The 21,731-nt window shown below is 38.9% G+C and overlaps 1 protein-coding gene across 1 annotated transcript in view; it reads left to right on the top strand.

The window, feature by feature from the left end:
* The window catches only part of LOC121484539 (sine oculis binding protein homolog), a 163,830-nt gene that overhangs the window by 13,104 nt on the left and 128,995 nt on the right, over positions 1-21,731 (top strand). The window contains exons 2-3 of the mRNA XM_041743938.1: positions 851-989; positions 3,254-3,439. Coding sequence (XP_041599872.1) covers positions 851-989; positions 3,254-3,439 — 325 coding nt within the window. The remainder of the gene's footprint in view (positions 1-850; positions 990-3,253; positions 3,440-21,731) is intronic.

Below are 21,731 nucleotides of genomic sequence, written 5' to 3'. Positions count from 1 at the left end.
TTGGTACTTTTTATGTTACTTGTCAGAAGACAATCATAGTGACCTCTGATTTTTTTTTTTTTTTTTTAAGATTTTAATTATTTGTTCTTGAGAGACACAAAGAGATAGACAGAGACCAGGCAGAAGCAGGCTCCCTGCGAGGAGTCTGATGCGGGACTCGATCCCAGGACCCAGGGATCATGCCCTGAGCCAAAGGCAGATGCTCAACCACTGAGCCACCCAGGTGCCCTAGTGACCTTGGATTTTATGGAGAAAGAATCTGTCACTAGTGAAATTTGTAAAGCAAATTATGCATTGATTTTTAAAGTATACACTTGCAAAAGGGAAAATTAAAAAGGGAAACCCTTGTAGCCTTGACAACTGAGAAATTATTTATTTGCTGAGATTTTGCTTTATCTGAGATAAGAGTCATGTTAAAACAACAGTACCTGAATCAGAAAGCAATTCTAATTTAGATTAATCGGAACCACAAAAAGGTCTATTGTTTTCATTTTCAAAATATTTTCTTAGCTGCTTTTGTGCTTTACCTTTCAATATTTTTGTGCTAGTGTGGGATATAGACTTTGCAGTGTTCTAAAATATGACTTCCTGTTTGTAAGCAAAACTGACAAATATCTTTTCTTCTTATTATCTTTAAATTGCAAATGTCGAAGACCTGTCATAATTGGATGCGTCATCCTGAGATTTAAATGCATTACAGTTTTTGAACGTGATTTGAAAAATGAACACGGCTCTAGGGGAGGTGGGGCAAGTCTGGCAGTAAATGGGTAGTGCAAAAAAAAATCGATTTATGCATTCTTTTCAAATAGTTATTGATTACATAAAAAAGAAGCCTATGCTTCTCTTTCAGAACTTTGCAGAAAACACTATGAATGAACTCCTTGGCTGGTATGGCTATGATAAGGTTGAATTGAAAGATGGTGAAGATATTGAATTCAGGAGCTACCCTACAGATGGAGAGAGCCGCCAGCACATTTCTGTTCTCAAAGGTAATGACATTTAATGTCCCTTTGTTCATGCAAAGAAGGATTAACTATCTCAACCTGCCAGAATTGAGTTGCTTTGGGGCTCATTTTGTTGATTATGCCAATGGTTGATTTAAATGTACATCCCCAGTAGTGCTTTCCCATAGGCAGAATTCCACGGAATATAAGAGCACAACATAAAACAAAAATAGACACAGCTTAATCTCTTTCCAGCAATGGGAGGGCTAGCTAGCAAGGGCTAGGGACCTTAGGGGTTACGGTCCTACCCACAGATTTATAGAAAGGGATAGTGTTTGCCAAGGTCTTCTAGTTTCCTGAGTCTTTGACACATTAGTTGTTGGGGACTGGTGCATTCTATTAAGTGAAACACTGGGTTTGGATTTTTATTTTTTTTTATTTTTTTATTTTTTTTAAGATTTGAAATTTTTTTTTTTTTAATTTTATTTATTTATGATAGTCACAGAGAGAGAGAGAGAGAGGCAGAGACACAGGCGGAGGAGAAGCAGGCTCCATGCACCGGGAGCCTGATATGGATTCGATCCCGGGTCTCCGGATCGCGCCCTGGGCCAAAGGCAGGCGCCAAACCGCTGCGCCACCAGGATCCCTGGTTTGGATTTTTAGACTGTAAAGAGAATTGTGATTAGTTTGGTAATCCCCCTTCCTCCTTTTTTGTGGGAATTCTAAAGGAAAGCCCTATTTCTGTTTTGTGTTCGAAGTCCCTTCTGCCCCCAGCCTTAGGTAAGGGTAGGAGGAGTAAGGGACTAGTGCATGATTGGATCCTACATTATTTTATAAGAATTTTCATCAGAGGGATCCCTGGGTGGCGCAGCGATTTGGCGCCTGCCTTTGGCCCAGGGCGCGATCCTGGAGACCCGGGATCGAATCCCACGTCAGGCTCCCGGTGCATGGAGCCTGCTTCTCCCTCTGCCTGTGTCTCTGCCTCTCTCTCTCTCTCTGTATGACTATCATAAATAAATAATAATTAAAAAAAATAAAAAAATTAAAAAAAAAAAAAGAATTTTCATCAGAGTCCAGCTAAAGAGTAGAAATTAGAGACTTGACAAAGTGGAATTAACACTGATTCTATCAGCAAAGAGCGGTGTCAGATATCTCATGAGGGAAGCCTAGACCCATTGGGTGTTGATATGGATTCTGAATTTATGAACCTAAATTTGGAGAGTTTGTTCGTCAAAGAAAAAGAGTATTGTAAAGAAGCAATCCATTTGGCAAACTTCAGTAAAATGGTAAAATTCATTGTGCATTGTCATTGGCAATTTGATGAGTATTTGCACTGCATTCAAAATCTGTTGGCATAAACTACCCGCTTGTGCATTTTATTCCCAGTCTCTAAGATAGTGACTTTCCTTCTTTTATGCCAAGCAACAAAATGTAAATGAGCGGTCCTTCAGGCCTGTGGAATTGAACGTACGTGACAAATTTCATGTTAAGCCCTCTATGAAATTGTACACATCATGTTACAGAGATAGTATCATCAGTTTCATTGTAAATGAAAAATGCAAGTCATGAGTTTATATTCTATAAACTAATAGCTCGTATAATACTTGGTCTAGGTAATAATCTTTGCCTCTGGGGAACATGGAGAGAGTGCCAGGATATGCTACTAGAGGGAAAAAGTTGTTTTCCATGGTTGAATTTTTTTTTTAAGTGATTCACATGCAAGGATAAAATTCACAAAGTTCCTATCATTGTAAGTTTTCTTTATTTCCATTTTTGTTAATATTTAATGGATATTAATGGGTTAATTTAAGGAGTTTACCCTGTGGAACGAAGTTTTCTTTCTAATAATCTGCTTCTTTCTCATTGGTTCTTTTGATTATATTATGACCAAACTTTTTAATACAGTGGGACCTAGTTATAGGGCTGGAGAGGCATGATTTTAGCTCCCCCCCCCCCGCCCCCGCCGCCTTGTAGCCAGAGGGTGATGCCTGTGCTATATATCACTTTGTACACGGAAAAGGTTAATTGCCTCTCAATTTTCTATGGGCTTTCACAGTGCTAGGATTCATCACCATGATACAATTGAGATGTTAGCTATCATAGTGGAACAAATTATAAAGGAGCCCACTGGAAATTTATGGTAACAAGACTGGAAAGGTCCAGGATGGTCTGTGGAGTTCTGGTAAAGTGTTTTAAGATTTGCAAGGAAAAATTTGTTTTGTTACATAGCCATTTTACTTGAGAAAATGTAGTCATGAGGAAATCAAGTCCTTTTGTAATATTGAATGTGATTTTTTTTTCTTTTACAGAAAATTCTTTGCCAAAACCAAAATTACCTGAGGACAGTGTTATCTCACCATACAATATAAGCACAGGCTATTCAGGGCTTGCCACAGGAAATGGACTCAGTGACTCACCTGCAGGGTCCAAGGATCATGGCAATGTGCCCATTATTGTACCTTTAATTCCTCCACCTTTCATAAAGCCACCAGCAGGTAAGTCGCTACTGGGGTTTCCAATGAGAACTATTCGTAGAAAGTTGTAATTATCTTATAAAGAATTATTAAATGTTCAAGTTAACTTTGGAAAAGACTGTTTTAGGAACTTTGTAGACAAGAGATGTTAGTGCATGTGTTATTTAAAGTAGTATTACTCTGTCAGGCAGACTTAGGCAAAGTCTCCAATATACTTCCAACTGAATGAATTTTTCCTACCACTGCCTACAAAAAAAGTTATTTTCCTTCTCTGAAATCGTATGTTAAGAATTTTTTTATAAAATGAAATAATTTTATATGGCAACAGATTGAACTGTGTGGTGGTGTTGTGAGGGCCAGGTCTCCTGAGCGGGCTGCCCTTCTTAGAAATTATCTAGATTATCCACCTCTACCACAGAGTTCTTTCTAATTCCTGGAAAACTCTCTTTGAGAGCTTTAAAGAAAAATGGATGTCTGAATTTCACTTGCATGCAAATGTAATCAGTTCTTTAATATGTCCAGAAAATCAGATGGCAGTGTATGAAGCTGGTTGGCAGTGGGCTGAGCATAATGTGATAGTGTGAGCTAGGGTATAGCTGTGTTCCATACAGAGAAAGAAGTTCAATAATATTGTACCTGGATTGCTATGAAGTGTTGGAATTATGCTAGAATGCTTCATTGCTACACTGGTTATTTTTCTGTATGTTGAGTTGAACAATGATTAACAGTGAGTTTTGATGGCAATACTTACTATAACTTACCAAAGGGAATGTTTCTATTTTTGGTGAGGGGAGGTAGGTGTGTGGTTATGTTTCCATAACCAGCGAAGTTATTTGTAGATGTCAATTCCTGGGCTTATGCTATAGATATATTTACACCATATCTTAAGTGTTACTAACATTTTTCTTCATAGTATGGGTACATTCTCTTGCTCAGCCTACTACATTTTAGTAGTACAAGCATCCTTTTGTCTTGAGGTCCTCAGATATGTCGTTAAAATCCATTTACCATCAAAATCACTTGAAATTATGTTTGTCTGCTAATTACTAATACAATTTGTGTATCACATAAAGTTTGCCTTTTTAATGCCCCTGTTCTCCTTTGGTTGATTGTCTTGTGATGCAGAGGGACCCAGATGTATCTTCCAAGGGCCATAGACATACTTTGCATAGGCCACTGGGAAGAGGAAGGTGACTAATTTTGTAAATGTAGGGTTCATACTCTAATGTGTGTCCAGTGGCTTGGGTGAGTGGAGATGATAAAGGGGATTGTTAAGGTAGTAAGTCTAAGTGGAAATAACATTGGCTTCAGATTTAGACAGATTTAGATTGGGCTCAAATCTAGGCTTTGTCACTTACAAAGTGCTGTGAACATGGACACGTTATATAAGCTCTCTTCTCAGTTTCTCCATCTGTAAAAGGGATCACAATTCCATCTTATGGGAATGCTGTGGCCATGAGATGAGAAAATATATGTAAAGCACCTAGCTTAGTGCCTCCCACACTAAAGCCATTCAGTAAACACCATGCCTCATTTTTTTTTCCAGTCCTTAGTATGCCCTAGAATTATCATGCACATAATTTGTGCATAAAAAGGTGTGCATCCAAATGCAAATTCTCCTCTAAGATTTATTTGAGCAAAGCAAACAGCTTTAGAAATTAGCATAGCTGAGGCTAACATGAGTTTGGCATGCCAAAAAACCTGCCCTGGAGTTTCCTGCTGAGCCAGCCACGTGGAATTCAAGCACACAGCTCCCATTTAACTCTAATTCCACATCAGATCAGGAAATAAATATGCAAAGGAATACAGGCCAAAAATTGAGCCTTGGAAGTCTTAGACATAGGAACTTGGAGGAATTAGAAGCCAGAGTAACCGAACACCAGTGGTTTTATGCTGTCTTCATGGAACTCCAAAGCACTCATCTGTTGAAAACAAAATGTAGGGAAGGACATGTTTAATTTTCTGTATCTGCTCTAGACTTTGACTTTATGCTTCTCCAAGGTTCTGTATGACAAGACAAAGATACAGAAAGGATCTCCAATTTCAGAAAGTTTTCTCCATTAATCCCTAAGCAGAAACACAGGAGAGATGAATTTTGATTTAGTCATATTAATTAATGTAGGAGTCTGCGAACTTTTCCTAAAAAGGGCCAGGTAGTAGTTTAGGCTTTTGGGCTGTGCTGTCTCCATCAGAACTACTGAACGCTGCTGTTGTCACAGGAAAGCAGCCATAGATAATACATAAACAAATGGGTGTGGCTATGTTCTAATAAAACTTCATTTACAAAAAAGGTAGCAGGGACGGTTTGGCCCCAGGACCCTACGTTGCTGATTTTTGCACTAGGGTAAGATTGGCAAAGGTCGCATGATACTAGGAAGTTGCATAGAGTTTCTGAGAGTCAGGCCATGAGCTTTGCCAAGGTGCTCTGTGTGATATCATTAGGGACAGCAACATGGTCAGGAAGAGAGTGAGGTTTTCAGGGTATGTGCAGACTTTGTGCACAAGGTAGGTGCTCCAATAACATTTGTTGAAAATTGAATGAATGGCTGATATTCAAATTCCTACTGCACATACATAAGACAGTAGGGGCCACTTCGTTGTTCACTGAGAAAATGCTAGCATCTTGGCAGGGTTAGTCCTAACCTGTCAGAGTTTGACTGTAGCTTTACTGACAGTGGTGTGAGTAATTATCCATGAATGAGGGGCCCATAGATTACCCCAAAACTTTCATCTAATTAATCATTTCAATTCCTCCTTTTGTTAAAACTTTTACCAGAGTTGTTATTCTGGGTAACTGAGTTGAGGCACATTATCTGTCAATTTTATAGCTATGAGTACGTTAACATGGCATTCTTGAGGGAAACTAGTAAATGATACAATGGCTAGAAGTAAAAAGCCCCTCGATACTTAGCCCCTGAATAATTTAGAACTGATTGTATCATACAACTGTCTACCTCTTGAGGTGGGGAAAATGGGGGATCATATGTATCTTTGAATTCCTGGAAAGAAAATAACTGTTAGCATTTAAGTTATTCCAGTTCTACTGTAAACTGGCTATGTGACAATGCCAATAATAATACCTTATGTTTGTATTAAATCCTTCATAGTTTATGAAGTGCATTCACATTCTTTATTTTATTTGATTGGATCTTCACAATGACCCTGGGAAATAGCATGTCCAGATATGGTTAGATGAAAAAACGGAAGGTCAGATAGGTTAAATGGCTTTCTCAAGGTCAGATGACTTCTAAGTACTTGAGCCAATATGAGTACCTGACTCCTGATTCAATATTCTTTTTAATATGAAGTTGGTTTTCCAGCATATTTTTACAAAATTTCCTTAGACTATATCGGAAGAGCCCTTATTAGTCTGCTACTTCAGATTCCCCAGTGACAGGGGATATACAACGTGTTCCTGTAAAAGGTTAATTTTTTAAAGTCCACATCTTTTGGGAGACTTGATGAGTTTTCTGAACCTGAGAATCTATGGTTCTGTGAACTGGGATGACCTAGTAGGAATAAAACCCCAGCCTGGTTTTAAAGTGTGTGCCATCATAAGGCAAGTTGCTTCTCCTCTGAGGTTCCAGAGCGCTCCATCTGGTTGGGCACTAGTTCCAGAGTATGTTTCATGTGCTTGGGCGGGCTCACCACTGGATCCCATCCACGTTTGGCAGCCAGTGGGCCCAGTGGAATACTTGTGATTGGGAACATGGTGACACCACACTTGCTTGGATTTCTGCTCTCCTTTTGCACAGCTGCATACAGAAGTGTGGGTGTAGCTTATTTCTGGGCCTGGGGAATTGCTTTTCTGTTCCGCTCCCCCCTTTTTCTTCAGAGAAGGGGAGCTCCCTGTGCTTTGGTGATTACCACAAGCATTGTTCCTGCTCTGGCCACACATATTTGTGCACAATTTTGTCTGCTCTCCAAGGCTAAGCTGCCCTTCCCCCATCAGAGACAGAATTTGGCCCTTGGTGTAGGGTTTGTGACATCACGGTCGTTACTATGGTAATAGACTTGTTATAAACACGGGATAATAACCCTGATTTTGCCTTTTTTTTTTCCCTCCAAGCAGTGAAGGGAATCACCATGATCTTTAAATAAGACTAGCAGACTTTTCTGCAGACCAGGAAGTGGACAGAATAAAGCTTTGCCAGATAGAGCCACCATTAAAAAAAAATGTGAAAGAATAAGAAAATAATAGAAAGTACTGACCAACTTTTTCTTTTTATGCAAACATTCCTTTATCCTTTTAGTTTGAATGAATAGGAAAGCCTTCTTCTTGGCTAATTTAAAAAAAAATCACAGCATGAGCATAGTCTGAAGTAGCAGAATATATATCAGCAAGAGTTTTGAAAGATAACTCAGGTTACTTATATTGTAACCTTGCTGTAACTCTTCTTACATTAGAGATTTTAATATAGGTTCAGCCCTTCAGGACTTCATTCAGAGAGGGTTGTGCTAGTCAAGGACTTCCAGCGTGGATCGTAAAGGCCATGCTGTAGTGAGCCTCCATCAAAATACTTGTGCCTACCCTGCTCCTCCGCTAGTTTGCCTATGGAAGGAAAGCCATTCAAAATGGATTTTAAATACAGATTTTTTTTTTTAAACAAAGACTTTATATTGGTCTTCACTGCTTTACAAATGGAATAGCACTAAGCCTCACTGACCAGACCTCTGCAGTGGTTGCGCAGGCTTGCTTCTCCCTACCCTTGTCTCTCCTTCTGGTTAAAGTAGCCAGTTAGGACTTGAGCCAGGATTTTTATCTCCTAGTCTCCAACTGGCTGCATGACAGTTTGCTCCCAAGAATTAAAAAAAAAAAATCAATGAAACTATTGGTGTAATTATTTTTGTTCATGAGGAAAAGATGAAATGCAGCAACTTTTCCTAGTGAAAGTTGCACGGAGCCTGGCTGCAGAAAACACTGTGTATCTAGGAAATGACATTTTAAATGAGTCTTCTTATTAGCCTTTCAGAGGCTTGCAACTTGCCTATTACAGGTCCAGAATCCCTCTAAATCGCTGAATACTGTAAAATGAAATTAAATATACAAAAAGGAGGGAATACATTTCTCTGGATGCATTTATGTGGCATTTTTGAATAAAATGGTTTTTTTTGTTGTTGTTGTTGTTGTTGTTGTTGTTTTTAACCTCAAGCGGTAAGTGGCCTTATTTTTATTCCCCACTACCCAAGGTGAAAGCTAGGGTCTGTCCCCACAGCATACACAGGTTTTTGTGGAGGGAAAGGAGATCAAGCTCATAAGAGCTTGATTCCCTGTGTGCAGGAACGTCTTGACTTTCTTTGAAAACAATGACCATTTCCTGTCTTCCAGGATGGTTTGCTTTGAGTGAGCTTTCCAAATTTGTGTTCAGTCATAGTCATGGAAATATGATATATTTTTTCAGGCAAATCTTAAAATTCTTAGGGGGTTATAAGAACTGGGCTCCAAGGAACCATTAGCTTAACTGAGAATATGGAAACATTCACGTGATCTGCTAAGCCCTATGTATATAGCAGAGCAACCCATAGTTAATAAGCATGTTACTTTTTGGCTCTTATAATTCTTACATGGAGTTGCACTTGCAGGGAAGTGGGAATCAGAATGTGGTTTGCATTATGATCATTATTTATTTTATCTGTTATTCAATATTCTTGGGGCTTGCATATGAATGATGTATTCCAAATAGCCACTGAGAAAACAGGATTTAATCAAAATTGCTCTGCCATTTATTTATTTGTCCAACTTTTAAAATATGATTATTAAATAAAATTACCTAGAGTTAATGGGATTTGGATGATTTACTATTTATGCAGCAGATACATTTCTCAAAAAAAAAAAAAAAAAAAAGATGTTCACCGAACCCTCAGATTTGCAGAATTTTCCAATTCACTTAGAACAAGGACAGGAGGAATTATGGTGAATGGCAGGAATAGGAATAGTTAATAATAGTAATGATATAATCTCATCATAGCTATTATTTCTTGAGCACTTATTATGGGCCAGACATTGTGCTAATAGATTATTATCTCATTTAATTTTCAGAACAACTCTGTGTGGATGCTATTATTAACCTTGTTTTACAGATGAGGAAACTGAGACCCAGAGCAACTTGCCTGAGGTCACACAGGTAATGAGTGATAGGAGTGACATTTGAACTTAGGCATGTCTCCTTAACCCCTATTCATAGCCACTGGATTACCCAAAAACCTGTGTCAGTCAACTATGTGTTTACTGAATGTTCTTCACATTATGCTAGGTAATGCAAATATATATATCATCATCCCTGGCCACCAGGAACTTACAGTGTCCTTGGTATAATCAACACATCATTCCACTTTGACTTTGGAAGGAATTTTAGCAGCATTTGAAGGGTGCATGGTGGCAGTATAAGGGTCGTAGAGTAGCAGAAGGTCCATAGGGAGATAGTCAGGAACTGTTATATTTACACAGTTGAAGAGAAATGGCATCTAAAACAACATAGGCCAGAAGATAGCCGTTTGGAATTCAAGATGATTCACAAAAGATACAAAATGAAGTCTAAAAATATTACCTACTATGATATGGGTCCTGTTTTAACTTTCTTTGTAAAATTGAGGGTTCTTGAAAAGGTGAGAGTCACATTTCAGTATGTTCAGTCATTCTTTTTTTTTTTTGTAGTAACCATCTGTCACCACACAAAATTATTACAGTATTATTGACTGTAGTCCCAGTGTTGTACTTCTCATCCCCACACTGATTTATTTTATAACTAGAAGTTTGTACCTATTAATCCCCTTCACCTATTTTGTCCATCACCTACTTTCCCTCCCCTCTGGCAACTACCAGTTTGTTCTCTATCTTTTTGAGTCTGTTTCTTTTGTGGTTGTTTGTTCATTTTTTTTTTTTTTTAGATTCCACACGTAAGTGAAATAATTTGGTATTTATCTTACTCTATCTGACTTATTGCACTTAGCGTGATTCCCTCACGTTGTGAATGGCAATATTTCATTCTTTTTTATGGGCTGAGTAATATTCCACTGTGTATGTTCAAGCATTCTTAATGCCAAATCAAATGTGTGTGTGTTTTTAAAGATTTATTTATTTGGTGGAAGGAGCAGAGGGAGAGGGAGAGAATGGATCTCAAGCAGACTCCCCACTGAGTGTAGAGCCCAATGTGGGCCTTGATCTGGTGACCCTGAGATCATGACCTGAGCTAAAATCAAGAGTCAGATGCTTCACCAACTGAGCCACCAAGGCACCCCTCAAATGTGTGGTTTGAATGGTAGCATGATGTGGTAGAAACATTAACAGAGCAAGAATCAGGAAACCTGAGTTGTTAATGCCAGCTTTGCTATTTACTGGCCATGTAAACAAGTCACTTTGCTTCTCTGTGCCTCAGTTTCCTTGTCTTAATAATGATGTAATTAGTTTAGGTAATCTGTAATTACTCTACATTTATAAAGTCTTGATTTTGTGACTTGTATAGTGAATTTACCACCTGATTTTGTGATTTGAGAGTCTATTTTAATATGCCATAATATGTACTTGTTAGTTGATTGAACATATTTAAAGAAGACTCACTTATATGTGTAATTATGGCAGCCAAAAGTCTCATGGAAAATTTATGCCACTTAGACAACTATCAGTGATTGTTAATTTTTTACTCTGGAAGAGTGACTTGAAATAATAGATTTAAGTAGAAAAACTGGTAGAAAATAATATGAAATGTGAGTAAATAAAAAGACTAGATCACCCATATGTCATTAGACCTAGTAATTTTGATGTTACACATAAGTAATGATCACTGGAAGTAATCCTCAGAATTTCTGCAAAAGAGAAGTCACATTATGTTCAATTTAATTTATCAAAACAGGCACAAGAAGAAATAGAAAACTTGAGTAGTGCTACCTCTATTAAAGTAATTAAACAAGTGCCTGGGTGGCTGAGTTGGTTGACTCTGACTCTTGATTTTGGCTTAGGTCACCATCTCAGGGGCCTGAGCTCAAGACCCACACTGGGCTCTGTGCACAGTGTGGAGCCTGCTTGAGATTCTCTCTCCCTTTCCTCCTCCTCCCCCTGCTCATGTGCTGTCTCTCAATAAATAAATAAGATCTTTTAAAAAAGAAATTAAATAGTTAAATTCTTTCTACAAAGAAAGGATATAATCCTTTCTACAAAGAATATTCTAGACAGTGATAGCTTCATTGGCAGGTTCTACCAAAAATTTAAGGAAAAAATAAAACTAAACATAGAGAAACTCTAATACAGCATAGGAAAAATAAAAATAAACACTTTCACTCATTTTATGATCCCAGCATGACTTTGATCCCATGACATGACAAGGGAATTAGAAGTAAAGAAAATGATAATTTAATGTGATTGAGTTACATTAAAATGGAAAACTTCTGTTCATCATGAACACTTATTAAAAAGCCTCAAAAAAATCATACCAAACAAAATCCAGTGATGTATACAAAAGGATAATATATGATGTCTAATTTGGATTTTTTTTTCTAGGAATGCAAGGTTGATTTAAGTTTAAAAAATCATTCAATATAATTAACCACACTAACAGAATAAAATAAAACCTCATACTATATTCTCAATAGATGCAAAAACATAATTTGATAAAATTTAATACAATAATACAAACTCTTGGCAAAATAGGAACAGAATGGCGTTTCCTTAATATGACAAAAACTATCCACAAAGAATCTACAGCAAACATTGTACTTAATTGTGAAATACTGAAAGCTTACCTTGAGATCAGGAATGAGATAAAGATGACCACTGTCCCCACTTCTATTTAATTTTGTACTAGAATTCATAGGCAATGTAATAAGGCAAGAAAAGGCAACAAAAAGTAAAAGGTTTGAAATGTAGAAATGGCATTTTGTTTATAACCACCCCTTCTCCATCAATGTACAGGTGAACTGTTATAATTAATGAGTACATTTATCAAGGTCTCTAAACATAGGCAATACCCCCAAATCCATTATATCTCTATATACTAGTCACAAATATATTTAAAAGCCTTAAAAATATTATTTAAAATAGCATCAAGTCATCAAATACCCAGAGGAAAAAATCTAACAAAATACATGCAAGATTGTTATATAGGTAACTATAAATATTGCTGAGAGGGATAACAGAAGACCTAAATCAGTGGAGGGACACACCATGTTTATGGATTGCGGACTAAATATTCTTAAAAATGCAAATTCTTCCTAAATTGATTATATATTCAATTCTGATAAAAATCCCAGCATAAAATTTTGTGGAAATTTAAAAGCAGCATCTTTAATTTACATGGAAATGCAAAGGGGCAAGAATAACCAGGAAAATCTTGAAGAAAAAAAAGGGAAGGCTTCTACTACCAAATCTCAACAGTTATTGTAAGACTAGAATAATTAATTAATAATTAGATAATTTTATATTATTAGTGTTAATTCTACCTTTGCTATTATTCTTCTTTTGAACATACTTTAAATAAGCTAGATCTATGTTTGAGGCATAAGAGAGAAAAGAACACTTTGTGTTTCTCATGTCAATTCTCTTTTGGCTTAATTTTCTTTAAAGGACCTCTTCCTGCAATTATGAAATACATTACCTTTTGGAAAAACGCATAAAATATAAGTGTATTTTTTCACAAATAATGATCCTTGTCCACTCACGACTTCCATTCAAGAGGTAATCACTTTTGTGGTAATCATTGCCTTATTTTTTTCTATAGTTTTAACACCCAAGGATGCTCCCCATTAGCAATATAGTTTATTACTGCCTATTTTGGGACTTCAGATAAATGAAATTATAGAAGCCAGCTTCCAAAATGGCCCTGGTCTCCTGGTAGTTTTTTCCTACATTGAATCAGGGCTGGTTTGTGTGACTGACTTGTGTGAGACTGTCATAAAAAGTTATTGCAGTTTTTGCCCAGTTCTCTCAGATTGTTCCATCTTGAAGGGGCATGAAGAAACTCAAGCAGCCCTATGAAGGGACTCATGTGGACAGGAACAGGGCCTCCCACCAACAGCCAGCACCAGCTTGCCAGCCGTGTGGTTGAGCCATCTTAGAAGTGGGTCCCCCAGCCCAACTCAAGATGATTGCCGCCCCAAGAGACATTTTGGCTGTAACCTCATGAGATGATCTGAGCCAGAACTGCTCTAAACTACTCCCGAGTATCTGACTCACAGAACCCATGAGCAATAATAAATGATTTCTGTTGTATTATAAAAAGACAATGAAATAATGATAAAAAGATATACATATAAATCATTGAAGTGGAGTTCAGAAACAAATATAAACAGATTCTGGATTATGATAAATATATTCATCAGCTTGGGTTACCATAACCAAATACCATGGCTTAAACAACCAAAATTTGTTTTCTCACAGTTCTGGAGAATGCAAGTCCAATATCAACATCATCAGGCTTGGTATCTGGTGAGACCTATCTGTGGGTTGTGAACGATTACCTTCTCTGTGTGTTCTCATGTGGCAGAGAGATAGCAAACTCTCTGCCATCTCTTCTCAGAAGGATTTTAGTTCCATCAAACATCCCATCAAGACACTAGCTCATGACCTCATCTAACACTAATTAATTTTAAAAAGCTCTGTCTCCAGATAATACCACATTAGGAGTTAGGACTTCAATATTAATTTTGGAAAGATAAACATTCAGTCTATAACAACAAAGATAACAAAGTAGGGCAGTGAGGAAAGGATAGTTTTGTCAGTAAATGTGGAAAAGAAAAGTATATTGATTATTTACTTCACACCATTCACAAAAACAAGTTCTAGCTGGATTGTCCATCAAAACATGTCAGAACAATAGGGTTTATAGAATTTATAAAAGAAAGCCTGGGAGAATGTATTTATGTTTTGAGTAGGCTAGTATTTCTTAAACTATATACTAAAAAGCACTAACCATAGAGAAAAAGATCGATTAAATAGATTTTATTAAAGATAAGAATTTCTGTTGTTTAAAAAACATCTTTCAATGGGGGCACCTGGATGGTGCTGTTGGGTAAGCCCCTGGCTTGATTTCAGCTCAGGTCGTGATCTCAGGGTTTCAACTCAGAGAGATGAAGCCCTGCATCAGGCTCTGTGCTTAGCATGGAGTCCACTTAGGACTCTCCTCCCTCTCTCTCCCCCCCTCTTCCTGTACTTTCTTTATGTCTCTCTAGAATAATAAATAAAAAAATCTTTAAAAAAAATCTTTCAAAAGAATGAAAGGTAAATCACTGATTAGGCTGATGTTTGTAATCCATGTCCCCCAGAAGACTGGTATTCATAATATATAAAGAACCTCTATAAATAAAAAAGAAAAAAGCCTAATAGAAAATTGGGCAAAAAATATAAACAGACACTTCACCAAAGAAAATAACCTAGTGGCCTATAAACACATGAAAAGTTGTTCAATCTCATTAGTCATTAGGGAAATAAAATGTAAAAGCATCGTGAAATGCCAGCCCACAAACATTACAGTGACTAAAATGAAAAAGTCTGACAATACCAAGTATTGGGGAGGATATGGAGCAACTGGAACTCTCAAGCATTGCTGGTGATGGTATAAATTGGTATAACCACTCTTGAAAGCTGATTGACAATATTTATTAATGCTGAGCATACACATATCCTATTATCCAGTAATTCCATCCTAGATATATTCTCAGCATAAATATATATATATGCATGAGTGAAAGACATAGAGAAGAATCTTCATAGTAGCATTTATTCGTAGTAGGTAAAAACTGGAAACAATCCAAATGATCATCAACAGTAATTAACATGGTTTCTTGGTATTCCTTGGGTGGGCTTGGATGGGTGAGTATGAATCTTGAAGTTGAACGTGAAATTCAATGTATATCATCTATGTGCATTATTGAGTGGAAAAAATCCTTGTCTCAAAAAATATTGAGCCCTTGACTTGGAGACCTAGATTTTGAAAAAAAAAAAAAAAATTAAATTTTAACTCCTCCTGATTTAAACAAAAAAGCCCTAGAATATAATTTTAGCATTTCCCCTCCCCTCTATATCTAATCTGTTCATAGACTATTCAGAATCAGCTATTTAAATCAACTATTTAAAATCTCATCATTCTTTATTATTAAGGCATTATCTGTTTATGTGAACTATATCACAGTGAGACCTGCAAGTTAAGTTACAGGTGTAAGACATAAATATCTCTCATAGAGGCCTACTTGAGAGCAGCTTTTGATATGATGTAAGTAGAGAGAAATGAAGGGGTACTGGGGAAGTGACAGAAGTAGGATATTCAATACTTTACACCAGTGGTTGCTTTGCCTCCCACGGGACATTTGGCAATATCTGGAGATATTTTGGTTGCCACAACTGGTAGAGAAAGCAAGTTACTGGAATACAAGGAGTAGAGGCCAGCCATGCTGCTAACCATCCTACAATGCATGGGACAGCCCCACAACAAGGAATTTATCTGGCTGAATTAATTGTGCCATGGTTGAGAAAGCAGGCTCTATAGTGGTGACAGCTGTATGTATGGGACACCTCTTGTGCACCTCTCTGGATCCCCTTGGCCCCACCTCTTAATCCAGCGATTGCTGTGGCACTTTGACAGCTTAGCCATGTGCATTCTGAAAAGGCCTTGCCTGACGCTTACGGCATATGTCTGTTGCTACTTGCTGTGGGGCTTCTCTGACATTCAGCATGGGCATCATGTAAATCCTTTTGGGACTTATACATGTGCAAACCAGAAGTATAGGGGAATTAACACACTGGGTCAGTGGGATATGAGAGTTTAAACTCTTCCTTCTTTGTCCCCTGGGTGAATAACTATGAAATGTATTTCATAAACTCCAGAGAATATTTTTTATGGTTGCACACCACTTTCCCCTAGTAACACATCATTATATTGGCTCTCCTTCGTCCCTAGGTTCTTTTCCTGTGCCTCTCATTCTTCTTGGAATCACATGCCCAGTAAACCACCTGCATGCAAATCTTTGTCTCAGAGTCTGTTTTCTGGCAAACTTGTGATAAAATATCATGTATGTGGAGGTCCATAGCGAAAGATCAAGCATTAATTAAAAAGAATATAAAAAGTTAACATTTTTATGGACATTCATGTTTGTCCCTTTAAAGTGAAGCATAAATATATAATAAAGAAGTAAAAAAAAAAAAAGGGTACCAAATTCATGGTGGTGCAAAATTGGAGAGCTCAGAAAAGGTCACTTCTAAAATTGTCCCATCAGTCAAAGAATTTTATAAGACTCTTGTGGTAATGGCAAGGGACAGCAGTGGTGGCCATACAGAAGGATAAAAAGGGAAAAAATTAAGTCAGGACTGTAAGAAAAAAGAGAAAGGAGAAAGAATATCCTCTGGCTGTACTCCTTTACAGCCAGAATCTTGTTATTTTGACAGATTTAGAATCTGAGAATTTTAGTTAGAAGGGACCTCAGAGATTATCTAGTTAAATTCCTTCTCTTATAGATGAGGAAATGAGGCTGGCAAGCCTAACCAACCTTCTCAAGGTCACTGAATTGCATTAATGGCAGACCCAGGGCCAGAACTCACTTCTGAGCAGGGGACAACATCTTAACATTAGTTCTAAGCCACATACCTGTGATCCCTGACACAGCCTGGAACTAGGGGTATGACCTAGATAGGATTCCAGAAAACCCTGCCCCTAGGTCACCAAGGAGCTAAGATGCTAACAGGAAATAAGGAAATGTCAGCTGTATTTTTCCTTGCTTGTAGAGGATGACTGTGTTTCTGGGATTAGCCTAGACCTGACTGAACTGTTTGCTATTAGTTATTTGAAGGTATAAATAAAGTTTGGTTAAGAGAGAAGTGATGGTGAAGTTGGTAATTCTTGTTATTCTAGGGACATTCCCAATGCTGACTTCTCAAAGTTTCTGTTAAGTTGTGAAGACTTAGTTCATGGACTTGGCCAAGGCGAGTGGAAATAACGATCACATTCTGTTTTGGGGCTTTTCACTGGTGTTTCCCACTAAAGCAACTTTGTTCTGAGTGATTACCGAAGATGGTATCCTTGGCTTCCTCCCCTAACCCCCCCCCACCCCCCCCCCCCCCCACCTTGGGCATCCAACAACCCAAGGTTCACCTGGTAAGGATTCTGCTTTTTTTGCTCCTTGCGCTGAGGTTCAAAGTCAGGCATTTCATTCTAGTGAACCAGACATGGTCCCTGTCTTAACTGGCTCTCAATCTGCTGGAGGAGACAGACATTAAACAGAAGTCTCAATGCAGTCTGGTGATGATCAAGTTCAGAGTGTTGTGTGATCTGGCCAGATTTGGGGTCAAGGAAGGCTCTCCTAGGATGAGATTGAAGGTAAGATAATGGAGGGGCGGTAGGACTGAATCAGTCAAGGATTTTAGGTTGTGAGTGAGGAAGCAGTGCATGCAAAGGCTCAGAGTAGAGAGAGAACTTCAAGGAAAGTAAAGCAAGTGAGTTCCCAGAGAGTGGACAAACTGAGAGGCTGGTCATTGAGGTCATGCTGAGGAGTTCCAACTCCTTCTTGAGGGCAGCAGAGGCCAGTGGAAGGTTTTGAGCAGATGAGAGCAGTGATCAGATTTGTGTTTCAGAGGACTTTCTCATATCCAGAGTGGAGGGAATGAGCTGAACAGGAACGAGACAGAAAGCCTCCTGTAGGATGGGCAGGAGGTATTGGTGGCTTCACTGGAAGGGGCAGAGGAAAACTCCCATGAAGTTGGACACCTAGAACAGTGCCTGGTACATAATTAGATTTGGTAAATATTTATTTATTGAATGAATGCATACGTGCATGAATTGAATGAATGTGGATATATTGTAAAAATATTTAGGAGGACCTGGGGAATAATCAGAATGTGGGAAGGAGGAAAGAAGCAGGAAGGATGCTAGATTTCTGCTAGCATGTAACTGCATGGATGGTAAGGGGCAGAAAGCGGGGGTCGGAGGAGCATACACAGGAAAGGGAGAGCTTATAGGTAGGGGTGTGTATGCAGCTTTGGACATGATGGATTTAGATGCTGAGATGCAGTTGGAAATGATATCTCAGGAGAGGTGGCTATGTTGATTTGAAAATCTTCACCTTATGGATGGTAACTGTAGTCACAGGAGTTCATAGCTGATATGGCCCAAAGGGAGTACGTAGAGAGAAGAGAAGACTCTGAAAGATTTCCACTTGGTGTGGCTTCCTCCACCTTTCCTATAGCTGGGCTCCTTTGGTGTGTGATGTCTCAGAATGTTCCTGAGTGGAGATCCTCGGGGGACCCCTTCAGAGCATCCCTCAATCATTCATTACTCTCATTCAAGAATCCCAATGAATAGTTCGAGATGGGAAGGTGAAGAGGGAAGTAAATCGTTGTTGACAGTGTTCCAGCAGGTTCACCTTGGTTCTTTTAACAGATTGAAGTAAAGTTCTTCCTACTTTTCAATGTACTGACTTGAATTTCAACCTGCTCTTCAACCTACAGCACTCAGGTGTCCCTTCCCCTAGTCTCTAACCTGTCAATTCACCTCCCCTAGGATGGCACTCCCCGCACGGTATCCTGCTTGTCTGGACTGCCCCAAATGCCAAGGAGGTGGGACTTGGCCTGCTGGTCAGTCATGATGGACCAGCCGCTTATGCTCCCCCCCAGTGGGGTTTATATCCCTCTCCGTGGTCACCAAGAATACCTGGCTCCTGTGACCTCTGAGTGGTGACAGAGCTGTGGGAGCAGCCCTGGCTTTTCTGTGGTCCTTTTCTATTGCACCTTGACATTTCGTGCTGGGGACAGCCATAGGAAGCTCCTTGAGGACTGGAATCTTATCTTTTGTGTTCACTAGTGTATTTCCAGCTTCTAGTACAGTACCTGGCACAGAGTTGAGTAAATAAATGAATCATTTGTCTACAATTAAAGTTTCCCTTCTGGGGAGCTTTGTCAACCACTGTGGGGCCCATTAATTGTAATTAATGGGACAGTCAGATTTCAGAAGGGGAAATGAGCCCTTCAGATAAATAGGAGGTGCTGGGAATGCTTGTCTTGCTCTGGCATCCTATGTAAAGCTGCTTGACCCATTAGTCACAAAATGCTGCTATTTGTATTTCTTTGGAGAGGATGCCTCTCCATGCAGGGTAGGGGTTTGGAATTTCTTTTACAGCAGTGGTGGATTTGCTGGTGCACACTCTTTAACCTTGCTTCCTAAACATGTGCATCTGTTGGCTAGATGCTGGGGCTCAGGGAGTGGACTTCAGCTATGTAGGAGAGAGGTCCAGTGGAGAGCAAACGCATGATTGCAGTCTCGTAGGGCATCTGGATTGATCACAGAGTTAGATCCTGGGCTCAAGAATGGAGGACACGATTTTACTTGAGCTCCTTACCCATGGCAACCACCTGGTAAACATGAATTATTCAGCGTGTTAAGATCAATATTACTCTCCCATTGCCTTATTATTCATTTCTGCTTTTATTATTATTTTTTTTTTTCTGGAGGACTTCGCAGGAAAAGTGTTGTCTTCTCTTTATTAGATAGATGCATGGAGTAGACACCACAGGACTTTGTGGACTATGGATGTCTTTGTTTAGCCTGGTTGTGTTTTATTGAGGACTAGAAGGTATAGGTCAGCACACCTAGCACTGGCCACATGGCTGTAGGCCTTGTCTTTCTGCCCAGTTCAGACAAAGCTCCTGGCAATGGAGGACCCGATTCTGGGCAAAAGAGAAACTTGCCTGATAATGAATGACCCACGTGGAAATGCTCATGCTTCAGTGCCAATGTAGGGCAGTAGAGCAGCACATCCCAGGGAGACTTCCTTAGAAGCCCAGTCTTGTGGATTCTCTGTTTGTGGTCAGATTGGTGAAAGATAGCACATTCTATCTCCTTTTAGGATTCCTACTTATACATTGGTAGAACCCAACAGGCTTACAGTAAAGGATCTATTATTTAACTTTGTTTAGCCCAGTGTTTTCATACGTACTTGACCATGGTAGCCTTTTTAAAAATAACACCCATTTAAGTATCTCCTGGGATTAGTGGAATATGTTTTGGGAAATGTCACTCTTAAAAGTCCTACCACCTTCCTTTCTTATTCTGCTCTCTTAGGGTAAGGATGTAGGGAAAACAGACTCTCCACAGTGAGTACTGAGACATGGAGGTGAGATTGTCCAGGAGACTAACAAGGATTCCCTTCACTGGCAAATCAGGGAAATTGTGGGGGGGATATTATATTAATATTGAGGAGCTGTAGACATGTGTGCTTAGTAGTGTCTCATTAAAGACTCCAGATTCAGGATGGTATTCAAGAGAGAACTACTATTTTGTTAAAGTCACAAAATGGGATCTCTCATTTTATTTTCCTTTTTAGTTTGAATGTTGGGAAAATATGTGAAGAAGGGACACTGATAGGAAAGCAAATTCACAGTTTGAATTTGACTACACAGTCTATTTTCTCAAAGAACTCTTTGGACTTTTCCCTGGTCTTCTTTGAAACACAGGGAGATGAATTGGTGAAGGCAATTGGCTATAGTCTTCTTTTCATTTCTACCATTGCTTCATAGGTTCTGAATGTCACTTCCTTCCCTCTGTTTCCATCTGTCTGTCCATCCATCTGTTTATTTATTCAACATAGTTTAAGCACTGCTACGTGCTAGGCACTGAAGACATGAAGGCAAAAGAGACATGGAACCTGCTCTCTTGTTGCTTACTGAGTCTCCTTGCTGCAGAAGGAGATTCCAGTCTTTCTGAATTCCAATCCCCCCTGCTGGAGTAACATTGTTCAGCACATCTCTGATCCTGTCATGCTCTCCTAAGAGACATTCAGGAGATCCCCATTACCTGTGGAATAAGGATAAGCCTGTTCCATCCTCTTGTTAAACATCCTTCAAGGGATTCCTTGTTCAGGCCCAACTGGCCCCAGTCTGATCTGCTTTCTCTTCTTGCAATAATCTTGGTTAATGGGGGGTAACTTCAGGACTCATTGGTATCCCTGAGCCCCACTCCCTGGTGCCTGCTTTCCTTCTGTCCTTTCCCTCCTTTTCTTGAACTTTCTCCCCCTCCAGATCTTTCAGGACCCCACTCAAAAGCTGTGCTTTCTGGTCTCTAACAGATTTTTGAACTTCTCTCTTACCACATTCTGTTTGTCATATAATGACTCACATGCTTTTTTTTCCTGTTCTTGGGAGCAGGGCCATGTCTTTTTCAACTGAGCATTCTTGACCAGTTGCCTAGTGTAGAGACCTGCATGTAGATGTTTAATTCATTCTGGAGTCACGTCTTTTACGTAGGTACACACACACACACACACACATGCGCATATATATATGTATTACATGTATATATACAAAATTAGAAATGGGCTAGAAAAGTTCCATTAGAATATTAAA

Source organism: Vulpes lagopus, chromosome 1 (assembly GCF_018345385.1).
Source record: "Vulpes lagopus strain Blue_001 chromosome 1, ASM1834538v1, whole genome shotgun sequence".
Lineage (NCBI taxonomy): Eukaryota > Metazoa > Chordata > Mammalia > Carnivora > Canidae > Vulpes > Vulpes lagopus.
This window is presented reverse-complemented; position numbering and strand designations above follow the sequence as displayed.